Source organism: Passer montanus, unplaced genomic scaffold (genome assembly GCF_014805655.1).
Source record: "Passer montanus isolate IOZ18808 unplaced genomic scaffold, ASM1480565v1 scaffold22, whole genome shotgun sequence".
NCBI lineage: Eukaryota > Metazoa > Chordata > Aves > Passeriformes > Passeridae > Passer > Passer montanus.
The window spans coordinates 6,587,197-6,599,851 of record NW_024366815.1 but is presented as its reverse complement, the minus strand read 5'-3'; the positions used below and the strand labels follow the sequence as shown (position 1 = coordinate 6,599,851).

Here is a 12,655-nt window from a genome sequence, read left to right as displayed (position 1 = left end):
ACTACAGCATCAAAATCCCTTTGTAACTCTTTCATCTAAATATGAAGGGCTAGTCCTTTCCAAATGGGATCATCATTACAGTTGCATGGAAAACCTGACATGTCTACTGGATGTCTAAAGAAGCTGAAAGGGACATAAGGAGCATTTAAAATATTACTATTTATTAATTACAATGGAAAAACAGACAGTAATGATTTATTCAGCTGTCAAATGTGCTACTGCTATTTACACATTTTTTTAATTAAACCCCAAACTATCTAAATTCAGTTCCACATTGAGTTTTGTAGCCAAATAAAAACCAATCTCTAGTCGACATAGAAAAGTTTTTCTAAGTTTTTGAAACAAAGTCAGATTCCAAATGATACAATTTCAGAGCAGCTTTTACACATCTTTTTCAGAAGTACGCAGCTCCAAGATCTGGATTAATGTCTGGGGTGAGTATATATACTATGAATAGACTTACCATAATTGTATCCCTTGTAGGTTCTTTAATTTTTGACAGCACAAATGGTTTCCCACTGCCAATCTTTAAGGGATCTACAGGGTAACTACTTTGGCAGATGGCATTCTGTAAGCAGAAACACAAATAATATTCCTACTGTCTGGATATGCAATCTATTACAAAAAGTTATCTGGAAACAAGTCAACATTGATAATATTTAATATTTAATAACAGTTATAATGTTTACTACCACTGAAATAAAACAGCATATTGCAACAGTGCAGAGTAGAAAATTCAGATGTCTATGTATTGAAGTATTATTATGCAAACAGCACATTAAATATTTATGAGATAATTTAACCTAAACTCTATGCAGCTACTTAAACATCTGTACAAGCAAACAAAAGCTTCCTGCAAGATGACATTATGTGAAGCAGCAAGAGTTGGCTATTAAATGAGCTAAACAGCTTTTGCATGAAAATCCTAGCAAGCAGACAGGCAGGTTAAGCCCTCTGTCAGTGCAGAATCCTCACTGGCAATATCCAGAGGGGGAGAGCGGATGCTGGAGCATTGATAGATCTCTGTGACTGCTTCACAGGTAGCTAGGAAATCCTTTGGTGTTTTCAGTGTGGGGGAACTGATTTTTTTCAGTCAGGTTGTTGACTTTCACGGTGCTAGCATGAAAAGGATTATAAATCCCCTGTAATGCACTTTGTCACACTACTATCACTAGGTGTAGCTAGCAGGACATGAAATTTGTCTTAGAAAAGACAAGATTTACTGAGTTTATGTGCAAACGTGTCAAATAGGGTGACTGACTAGGAATGACAATAATGGGGAAAGGAAATCAAGAACACACACAGACATTTTTTTGTATTCTAAAAAGGGTTGGTTTTTTTTCTCATTTGATATTTGTTTTGTTTTAAAGTGAACCTCATTCATATATTTTGGTTTATTTTTCAGTTGGGCAACACTGCAAAACTGAGCGAAATTATTAGCAGGGAGGTGCATGCCTATACGCCTCTGAGTGAAAGAAAAAAACAAAAGGAGGTTTAGGTCACTACTTAGAGAAAGCTGGGTTTTTCAGCCATATAGTTATTGATATAGCTCTAGCTGTAATATCTACATCTCTAGGATAATGGAATTTGTTGGAATTGTGATGTCTGTCAGTTGCACTGGAGGAGTGAAATGGAAAAACTCAAATGAGGGCTGCAGTGAAGAGCATTTGAAACATATCATCTACCATCCCCTTCAAGAAGTCCCGGTGCCCTGGTGGAGGAAGAAGCCTGAGGACTGCTAGTGCTGGAGAGCACACATGCATGAAAGTTAATTTCAGTATGAAAGAAGAGAAATCACAGAAGGTTGGGCTCTAGATGTACACAGCAGGATTCGAGCATTTGCAATAAGCACCTCTGACAATGAAGAGAATATGAGGCTCACATCTGAGTCTGGACATCTCAGCACTTGCAATACAACAAACTAGCCTTGCAACAGTGCAGTTATTGTTCAACACCATTTTAAATGTGCTTATTTCCTTTTATGAAAATTTGTACCTCTGTCTTCTTATGCACCTCTATACATTTAAAACAACAGTATCTTGTTATTTAGACTAAAAGCAATGCATAATCTCAAATGCTTGCAATTTGCAGTTCCTTAAACATAAATTTCAAATTTAAATTGATCATAAAAATAGAAATTCCTATCTTACCTGGGAATGTGACAATGCAGTAAGGTAGAGAAGAGTGTTTTTGGCAGCTGTTACATTGGGAAATAAGATCTGCAGTGTGAGGTTTGGCATTGGAAAGTGTTCACCTTTTTCAATCTATAAAAAAAAGAAAAATGTTTTGACTAGTACTTTCCTCATTTTGTTGGAATTTGATTGTGAGTTTTTTCCTTTCCTGTGTTTTTATTTTCTGCTGTTCATTTTTATATTTCCACAGTTAGTTATGCCAGAAGTGCTTTACAGGGGAGAGAAGCCACTGTATCAGTGGTGGCTCCTGCTGGTTCCTCCTCAGGTGTGCTTAGGTAATTGCTCTTGTGCTCACCTGTTCCTTTCTCCTGTTTTCTCTGAGACAGCACTAGGACATATCTGTAAGCAGCAGCTCTTTCTGGAAAGACCTGCTGTGGCTGAGGATTGGGTAACCACCTAGGTGGAATTGCTGGCAGGGGAATTGTTGATAACATCTTTGAAGTGGACAAACTCAATAAATGCTCAAGAGCCTTTTAAAGTTTTTTCCTCCTGGCTACTTATTTGTGATTAGCTGCTTGCAAAGATGCATTTTACTTTACAAGATCATAATGGTATGCTCTGCAATCCAGCAGCCTTTTGACTCAGAAAACATAGATTGGCAAATTAGATGAATAATGCCTTAGTCTGTAGATGCACAGTAGACAAAGAGAAAAGGTAGTTGAGAAAAACACTGTAGTGGCCTAAAAGAATAGGAAAAAAAACCCTTTGTCATTGCTATTTAGCGAGAACAGGAATTTTGTCATTTCCCATTTTTTACAGATGAAAGTTGATTTAGAGACTTTTATGTTTCTATATGGGACACTTGATCAGTTTTGGATTTGACACTGGGAAACAGGGTGCTCTTAAGATAATAAAGTTCAGTTTTGCTGCAACTTTAGGTTAGACTTTTTGCCATGGAAAAGCATTGTGGACTGGTTTAGGTTGGAAGAGACCTTAAAGATCATCTAAAGTTCCAAGTCCCTGCCATGGATAGGGACACCTTCCTTCCACTAGAAGATGTGGCTCAAATCTGTCCTTGAACACTTCTAGGGATGGGGCATCCACAACTTCTCCAGTGCCTCACGACCTAATATCCAATCTAAACCTACCTCCCTTTCAGTTAAAAGCCATTCCCCCTTGTCCTATAATTACGTCCTTGTCAAAACTGCTTATCCTGCTCCTAAACCTACCTCCCTTTCAGTTAAAAGCCATTCCCCCTTGTCCTATAATCACATGTCCCTGTCAAAACTTGAAGCCACCCATTAGGTGAAAGGCCCCAATGAGGTCTCCACAGAGCCTTCTCTTCTACAAGTTGAATAGCTCTGACTGTTCCAGGCTGTCCTCACAGGAGTGGGGCTTCAGCCTTGTGACCACCTTTAAGGCTCTCCTCTGGACCCACTTCAGAAGGTCCATGACCTTATTTTGGGAATTCTAGAGCTGGAAGTAGTAGTTGAGCAGGGATCTCACAAGAGCAGAGTCCACTGGATATCTTTCCCATGTGATTTTACTTTGCAGTATCCATTCAACCAGGATGACCATGCTCTTGGAGCATGGCATTTACCTATTATAAACCTCACAGGATTTTTGAAATGGCTGTTCTAACCTGAAGCAGGGGTAGTCCAAGTTCTCATTTACCCAGGCATGCTGTCTTTTCCCAGATGAGGATAGGAGGTCTAAAACCCACTAGAACTACTCTGCAGGATACAGACTATCTGAAACCTTCTAACTCACTGTATTCCAAAGGAAGGAAGGGAAAAAAAGGGTTTTAAGTACAAAATATGCATGTAGAAGGTTTAATGTATTGTATATCCACTATTTAAGTAATTCAAACCAAATGGAAAAAAAAATTAAGACAGTACCTATGTCATACATTTTTAATTGTTTCTTACCCTATAATGCAGAGTAACTTCATCTCCGATCTGCTCTGTTGTGTTAATAGCAGTAGGGACAGTATCATTTGCTGCAATTATAACATGGTGCTCTTTGAAAACACTGTGGGTTAAAAAAAACACACAGAAAAGTAAGCACACAAACTTCATAAAAACCCCTAGGAGTCAATAATATAGGTGTTTTTATTATTTCATGAATTTCAGGACTGGTCTTGCAATTAAAAGTGCACTGCTGCATCCACTGATGGTCAACTGCTCTGTTCCCTGAATAGGCCCCACTTTTTACCATGTACATTCAGAATGTTTTTTTCAGATGTAACTACTAGAAAAGAAAATACTATTCCCAAAATTAATACATTAGGGCTGTCCTTATTCTAGGTGTGCAGTCCCTTATCCTGGGCATTGACATGTGAAACAGGTAGGATCCTGTAAAAAGAATCAAGCAAAATCAGAACAAAGCCAGCATATTCTAAATTCAGCCTTATTCCCTATAGGACAAACAAAGTCTGGATGTGAACCATGAAACACATGTGAAATAAATTTTGCTTAATTATTTACACCTGCACACCACAAAATGTTGTTACCCAATAATACACAGACTACTTTTCAGGGACAGAATCTAACTGAATTCTGGCTATTTCTGAAAATAAAATATACTACAAAACCTGCAGTAAAGTATAAGTCTGAACTTAAAAAAAAACCAAACACCCAAGAACCTAAAATGAAGGCTAATTTTTGAAGATGGAAATCAAGCCCCACACCATGCAATATTATAGCGATACAAATCCATGGCTATCGGGAAGCCAGGAGTATTTGCTTTCTTATGTTATGCTTTCTTATGCTTCCTTCATTCCTGAATATAGCAAAGTACCGCAACCAAGCAAAAGCTGCTGTTGTACTTGCAAACTAAGGACCAAATTTAAATAGATAAAATGGAATTTCATCAAGTTAGGGACAGTAACTGCTCCTCAATTTCATGATTTATCTTTTCACTGAAAGCTATTCTTCTGCTTTATGAGCCATGAAGCTGTTGCCTGTACTGAGCACACTTCCAAAAAAATGCAACACTATATTCTTTGAACAAATGCAATTTACTGTGCTATCAAGTAAAGTACAGAGAAGTGTCAATACCTTACAAATATTAATCCTACTTCATATTTTACTGGAATTGTAACATGTCCTCTGTTGTCACTCAGGGTCTCAGGTGGTTCTTCACTGTCACTGAAACAAAACAACATACATCACTCAGATGAGACTGCTGGGTGGAAAGGGATCTTAGAAAATGAAATACATACAGCTCTGGATATGAAAGCATGCTACTCATTTCTAGTAAAGTACTGCCTTCTAAAAATAAATTAAAAATACCTTTTCCAATAAGTAATTATTTAAGTCCTGCAACAGCCCCAGCTCATGGACGCATCTTTGTTAAAATTACAGATGGCAGGTGACTGAATGAAAATCACATTCAAAAAGACACACCATCCCTGGGTTTTGTAGGCACAGCAAACACTGACGGCAAGTGCATTCCCTTACCCTATCAGGGACAACTTCTGCAATGCTCTTACTCTTTGAAGGCCAAACTTTTTGTTAACTGTGATTCATGCTAAAGTACGCAGTAATTCTCTAGGAGAATAAACCTTTGCTGAAGGTGAAATAACCGGAAATCATGACTCACTTGTCACTCTAAGGCTGTAGAGAGTATCAGCTATTTATTTAGTCCACTTAATCCACTGTTGGACTGAATATATCTGTAAGAGCCAGCTCTACAGAAAATTTAACTGTAGCTTTACAGAAAATTTAACTCTTTGTGAGTACAGAAGCCACTCATGTTCTACTATGGAAGACAAAACTGTGGAGCTTTCAAAAAAAAAAAAAAAGTCAGAAGGCAGAGACCACGACTAACCTTGTTGCATATACATGAATAGTAGCATTTTCCAGGAGATAGGATGCGTTGAATTGGAACGATATTTTGAACGAAATCTGTGTAGAGAAATACATTACACATTTTGAAAGGAAAAAATACCCACTCTAACAGGGATTGATATAATGAAAAAGGTACCAACATTTGCTTTTATCTAGGGAATGCTTATTCATATTTTACCAGTTTTCTATGAATCTGAATGAATCCACTATTTGTAATTTGCCCCAACGAAGAAGGAAATCCAATAGTTATCACCTATTAAACAGAAGCCTCAGGTTTTCAAAAACCTCAAGAAAAGAATTATGTAATGTGTTAGAAACACAAGGCTAAAATAATTCTTAATTGAAAGCAATTGGTCTTACAAGCAATTTATCAAAACCTCTTTTTTCCTTCTAATGAGAAGGAAAAAAAGCTTCAAAGTCTGGCTATTGCAGTGGAGATGAGCTGCCTGTAGAGAAGGCAGCTGGATTATCACTCAATATACAGTAGAACTTCTAAAACCAAAATAAATGTTTACAATATAAATAAAGGAGAGACCACTAGGTATCAAAAAAAAACTCATTGTTATTATAATCAGGGCAAATCTATCCCACTTGGAATTACAAAAAAATTAGGAACACTGTCCCAAATGTTCTTCCTCATATCTGACACTTAAGGGTAATTTTTACGAAGCAGAAGTTTTCTAACTTGTTACTGTATGGAGTTTCCAGCTCAGATTTTTGTCTTTCCTTTTATGTGTACAAATTTTTATTACGAAGTGATCCGCAGGAAGTTGTCCTATATATACTATTTAAAACAAAAAGCAGCTTTAGAAAGGAATATATTAGGGATTCTTATCAGTGAATCAGAGATTAATTGATTTCTGAATGCAAAGAAAACGGTGAAATGTCTACATTTAGGGCTTTACAGCTACAGACAAACTAACAAGCAAAGCATGAAAGGAAAATGTGAAAAATCCAGTAAAGCTGTGAATGGAACACTGTGGGCAGAGGCATTGGACAATACACTTATTTGGCTTCAAGAAGGTAACAGCTGACTTTATCCCTACAAGTCCAAGACACAGGCTGGAATGTTTGTGTGGGAGGCAGTGTAAGAAGACATCTCTCATGATCCTCCTGGAGCATGACAGAGGGGCAAACAAGAAACTGCCGGGAAAGATTGTCTTATTTGCATGCAAATTGATATTTTCCATTTCAAGATCAAGACCTAAGTATGGCTATTTGAAGCCTCAGTTTAACTAAAGCTCCCTCTCCAATGCAACAAGAGACACAGACATCACTGGAACTGTTCAAGAGAAAGTTTGATTTTAAATGGACTACTTGCAGGAAAGGCCTCTCATTCCCCACTGAGCAGAGGTGGTCTTGATGTCTGATTTTGGCAGATCTGGGCTAGCACTTCCACATAACATCTTATTCTGTCTTCAATCAAGGGACTACATTTTATATACAAAATAACTAAACTTATAGGGTCCAGGCTGTAGAAAGCCTTGAGACAGATACTTCTGGCCAGGTGAGCCGCTTGCGTGTCACTTGCATTTTGACAGTGTCAAGGATGGCGATATGTGTCTATTACATCCTCATGTACCACCTCTGACTGCCCAGCTACTGAAAATCTGATGGCTTCCCATCTGGCTTTCCGCAGCTGATGTCAAGGATAGCTTGGGAAACATGCATGGAGAGTTTTTGGGATGAACACAAGAGAAAAAAACTTCAGAGGTGATATGGGCTGTCCTGCCTTTAGAATAACATGGGAAGAGGAGAACTTGCATGCAGGGGACTTTTTTACCTCTTCTGCAGGTTTTAGAAATGGATATCCCACTTTACAGGTGATGTTGTGATTAGATTCACAGCTGTCTTTCTGTATATCCTGAAGGAAAAAAGACAGTGAAATCATGGCTTTGTGCAAACTCCTCTAAAATTTTCACTGAGCATCACAGACCTCATATATGTTGAACATATATACCACTGCCACTTTTCACTGTCAATATATTGTGAGAGTCAAAGCCTTAGTTGAACTAGAACAAAAATATGAAGCCACAAATTCTTCAAGACAGTTTTCACCTATGGACACTTATACCAATTACTTGCCATTATGCCTTTCCAATGACAGTGTTTGGAACAGTTATATGCCTACTGGACATCATGCAAATTAGTCATAGGGTCTAGCAATCAACATATCTGTAATTACACTGTTTTCAAATTTTGAAAATGTGTTCTTAATGTAGCAATGAAAGTCACATTCATAGTCCATCAATGCCATCAATTGCCATAGGATCAGCAACAGTACTATGGATCCCTGATTTCTAATGTGTAGCATCAGGACTGCTGACAGAAAAGAACCTGCCCTAAATGCTTCCCATCTGAGCTGTGGTGTATTTGTACCATATCTGCTGAGGCAGGAAGGAAAACAGCCACTTTTGGAAATGCTGTCTGAGGTAGGGTAGACACAGGCACTGATATATCCTGTCCTACTGTGACCGTGCTTTTTCTACACGTCCACTCACGTCAAAATGAATACACTCCTCTGGAGACATAAGCAAGAAGAACAGCCCTGGAAAATCTCTTTTTAATAAATGAAATTATGCTGAAGCAGACAAATTAAGGTTTAATAAAAAGGCTTCCTCATACCTCTCTAACATTATATGTTATGCTAATCGTGATAATGTAAAAAAAAAAAATCCTACCTCAATGCCAGCAAAAATAATATTTGGAGAGTACTGGACCAAAACTCTGGTATTATAGGCGCTATCTTTCTTGTTCTTCACAGAGAGCTGGATGGTGAACTTATCATTGCGTGACTTTACAATGAATGGAGAAGAGCTGTAAAATAAAGTAAGAATGTTGGACATCTTAACTCTTTAATCTGTTTTTAACATAAAGAGAAACTCCTTTCAGTCTCCAGACTATCTTGTTTCTGAATTAGAAAGGAAGCCCTGGCAGAATTTACAATTCACATAGAAACTTTATGCAGATATCAAGCAACACATTAAACCCACTGCAGTTACCTGTCTCCAGCTATGCTTGCTTTTACAGTTAGAACAAGATCTGAAATGCATCTATTTTTGGCTCCACAATCTTTTGTGAAAGGAATCTGCAAAAATAATATGTTTATTCTTAATTTTATTACATTTATTATCAAATACTTGCATTTTAATGCATTATCTAATTTTATGTAAGATCTTCTGTTTAAGGATCAAACAAGTTTTCCATAATATTAACCAGTTAAACATACCAAAATCTTGTAAAATGCATGGGTGAAATATAGGCTTTCTCATCACTCCCTTCTAAATGACACCCCTGGATTCTGAAAAGAGGCATTAATAGAGGTATGAATGGTGGCAAGCACCACCAAAGTAAACAGATAACACTCTGCTCCACCTACCTAAAACCTGACAATAAAATTGTTGGTAACTCTCTTCTGTCTTCAGTCAGCTATGGACAGCTTTGAAACCCCAGCATGGTTCACAAGCACATTGAATCAAACTTTTCATTCCTGAATACTCATTTGGAGGAAACATCTCCTGGATAGGCTCAATGACCCCTCTCTCCAGCCAATTTGTGGGCAATAGTTTCAGCTTTTGTGTGGGCTGTGATTTTTATCTTAAATACATTGGTTATTGATACAGAATCTTTCTGACTTACATATTCTGCTATTGAATTTGGCAAGTTGCTATCAAGAACAGGTCCACTCTCTGGATCAGAAAAATTGAATTCCAGCAAAACCTTTACTGAATCTTGAAAATCAGGCTTATCCTAAAATATAAGGAAAACAAAACTCTGTTATGGAAATTCACTTTAGTATCTAAGGAGGTTAAAAAGACCCAAAAAGTGCTGAGGTAAAAAATTTCCCTGTCACACTGCTGCCATTCTTCCAGAGAAGCATCTGAATGCATGCAGTTAATGATGAAACATACAATGTGTCAGGCATTCCTTATAAATATTTACTAAGGTTTTTGTGTATCTTATCACAAATTGCAAATAGCCTGAGCATATCCCACAGACTTTCATTAAAGAATATCTCAACTTCTCAACTGTTGACTCACAGACTTTTCTCTTCTAGTTGTGCTCAAAGAATCAGTAAGATAAGCATCAGCAGCATCACCTTTTGGAAGTCAAACTTAGGCCTCCTGTTTGGTGAAGAAAATTCTGGGTATCATTTACCATTAGTTTTTCATTAAGACCCAGCTGCACAGTTTTAAACATTTTAAACGTCCTTACAGTATGCAACTTTATTCACTCCACACATTAGCTAAAATCTTGGCAAATTCATACTCATAGTTGCTAATTATGCTTCTGTTTTGCAGTGAGTAAATACTCTCTATTCCAAACCTAAAAGTTTATTTGCTGTATTTTATTAGGAAGAATTGCACCAAAATGCAAACTGACATTCTGTCACATGCTCCTGCTGAGTTTTGAGCGCACCTGACCTGCTAACCATGACAGCTTGGTTCCACCAAGTGAGATATGCTCTTTCTTAAGACAGACACAGAGACATAGCTAAACGGACTGCGTATAAAAGTAAATTGTTAATACATGTATAAATAAATAACTCTACATTTTAAACAAATTTTGTGTACACTTAAGATAAATTCTGAGCACAGATTTTGTTGAACAATCAGCAATTAATGGAATACATATTTGGGTTACACTAGTGTCAACATGACAAAAATACTTTAAATGATTTACTTGCCAACATGTAGAAGTTATGTTTCGTACATTCTGACCCTTTGATAGTTATATTTTTTTGCATTTTCCTCTCATGGCTTTCTGTGAACAAGCTTCGAGATATCTGTCTTTGTGCATCAAGGGTAATCCAATACTGCAGACCTGCAAAGGAGGTTGAGATCAATATTATGAAGCACTTTGCCTCTACACATTCTTTTTTCCCAAAATATCTTAGATGTGCTTTGAACTGAATTTAGAAGAGCTGAATTCCATTTTTTACTTAATAAATGCATGCAAGCATAGAAGTTTTATAGCTTAAAGCTTCCATAGCTTAGTGCTTATCTACTTACTGGATTCAAATATATCTTCTTTTGACTTTAGTCTGGTCTTAAAACAAATTGTGGCGTCTATGCATATTGTTTTTCTTATATTTATCTGACAATTTTGTTGCTGAATATTGATGCTTTTAGGCATAAATTGCATGGAAACATTTACTTCAGCCACATCACGAGACCTTAGAAAAAAACACAAAGAAAGTGCTTGGAAATAAGAGCAGCAACTTTTTTAAACTTAAGAATGAACTCACAAAATACACAGCATTCAACATTCAGAGACAGGCACAGAATCACATAGGAATCATTTAGATTGGGAAAGACTTTAAGATCATTTGAGTCCAACTGTCAAAAAGTTTACAGCTAAAAAAAAAATTCCTTAATATTCTTTGGAAAATAACAAAAGCATAAAATCCACAATTGAAGTGAGATTCCCCTGGCACATGTTGATGGCACCATGCTGCAGAACAGTAGCTGACACAGCGTTGGCCATGTTGTGCCAATTAAGAGGCCATCTATTATTTCATGTTTTCTGTCTTGGCTGTGTGATGCTATAAAAACAACTGGCAGTTGCAATGCACTCATCTGGCGCATTTTCAGTCTGCATTTGCCTTTTTCCATTTAGGCAGATTACTGCATGCCTGTTAACTGCCATCACAGAGAAAGCTCACCATACAGAAAACCAAAAAGTGAGCAACAAAAAGAGGAAGCAAAGAAATGTCCTCACTAGCCAAAACGTAAAAAGCAGTAGAGCATTTTTTAAAGTTCAACTATCACTCACGAGGGAAAACTCCTGAAGAACTGGGGACAAGAGCAACACGATGGTCTAGAAGAGTAATTAACTATATATCCTATACCTAATACCAGTAAAGGAGGAATTATGGAGGAAAGAGTCAGAGGATTTCTCCACAGTACTGTATTTGTTTCAGAAAAGATACCAAGTGAAATATTTCCAGAAGCATTTAAGCAACTCTACAGAGCCAGATCCATTTTAAGAAAGACTGAATGCCTAGACTTATCCTTGAGAGTATCACAGCTGAACATAATATTATACATAAACTGGAGGATAGCAAACCATCTCTTAGGTTGTGGGTAGACAAACAGGGTAATATTTGCCCCCAGTTTATTTCACTTTAAATGCCCTTAATTCCTGGAATGCATTCCTGACTCATCCCTTCGTCCGATTCAGCTCTTTTTTGGCCATGAGATGCAGCAAGTCAGTGTACTAAATCATAAAAAAATTTAGCAGGCAAAGTAACTTTCTTCAGCATTGGGGTCTCAACAATGCAGTGAAGGACATCACACCGTGTTTACACATGGAACATTTAGAAAGAAACTACTAGGTGAAGTTCAGAAGAAGTTGGGACCTTGAGGATAGTAGCAACCCTTGACAAACTTGACCGTGTACCTGGTGAGTTAGGTGAAACAGAAGGACAGAGAAAGCAAGGAGCTGGGTTAGCAATTTCCTTACCGAAACAGAAATAGTTTTAGTTGTGGTTTAGAAATGAGGGATTTAATGTCATATTGTTTATTTGTCTTCTCCCTTAAAAATTATATTGCTCACTACTAGATCTGAATCACACTTATATAAAGAAAATGAACTGACTGTTAAGCAGAAGGCTTAGTTTAATTGTACAGATTTTCTGTAGGGACTCAAATTGCAGTTTTCCTACTAAGA

At 37.2% G+C, this 12,655-nt stretch overlaps 1 protein-coding gene across 1 annotated transcript in view; it reads right to left on the bottom strand.

Moving 5' to 3' along the window:
- Window positions 1-12,655, bottom strand: part of ITGA1 (integrin subunit alpha 1) — a 73,309-nt gene that overhangs the window by 7,782 nt on the left and 52,872 nt on the right. The window contains exons 16-26 of the mRNA XM_039709987.1: window positions 10,996-11,159; window positions 10,671-10,807; window positions 9,623-9,733; window positions 8,986-9,071; window positions 8,665-8,800; window positions 7,767-7,847; window positions 5,964-6,040; window positions 5,192-5,281; window positions 4,061-4,163; window positions 2,151-2,264; window positions 464-568 (exon numbers count right to left, since the gene is read on the bottom strand). Of these exons, the coding sequence (XP_039565921.1) occupies window positions 464-568; window positions 2,151-2,264; window positions 4,061-4,163; window positions 5,192-5,281; window positions 5,964-6,040; window positions 7,767-7,847; window positions 8,665-8,800; window positions 8,986-9,071; window positions 9,623-9,733; window positions 10,671-10,807; window positions 10,996-11,159 (1,204 nt within the window). The remainder of the gene's footprint in view (window positions 1-463; window positions 569-2,150; window positions 2,265-4,060; window positions 4,164-5,191; window positions 5,282-5,963; window positions 6,041-7,766; window positions 7,848-8,664; window positions 8,801-8,985; window positions 9,072-9,622; window positions 9,734-10,670; window positions 10,808-10,995; window positions 11,160-12,655) is intronic.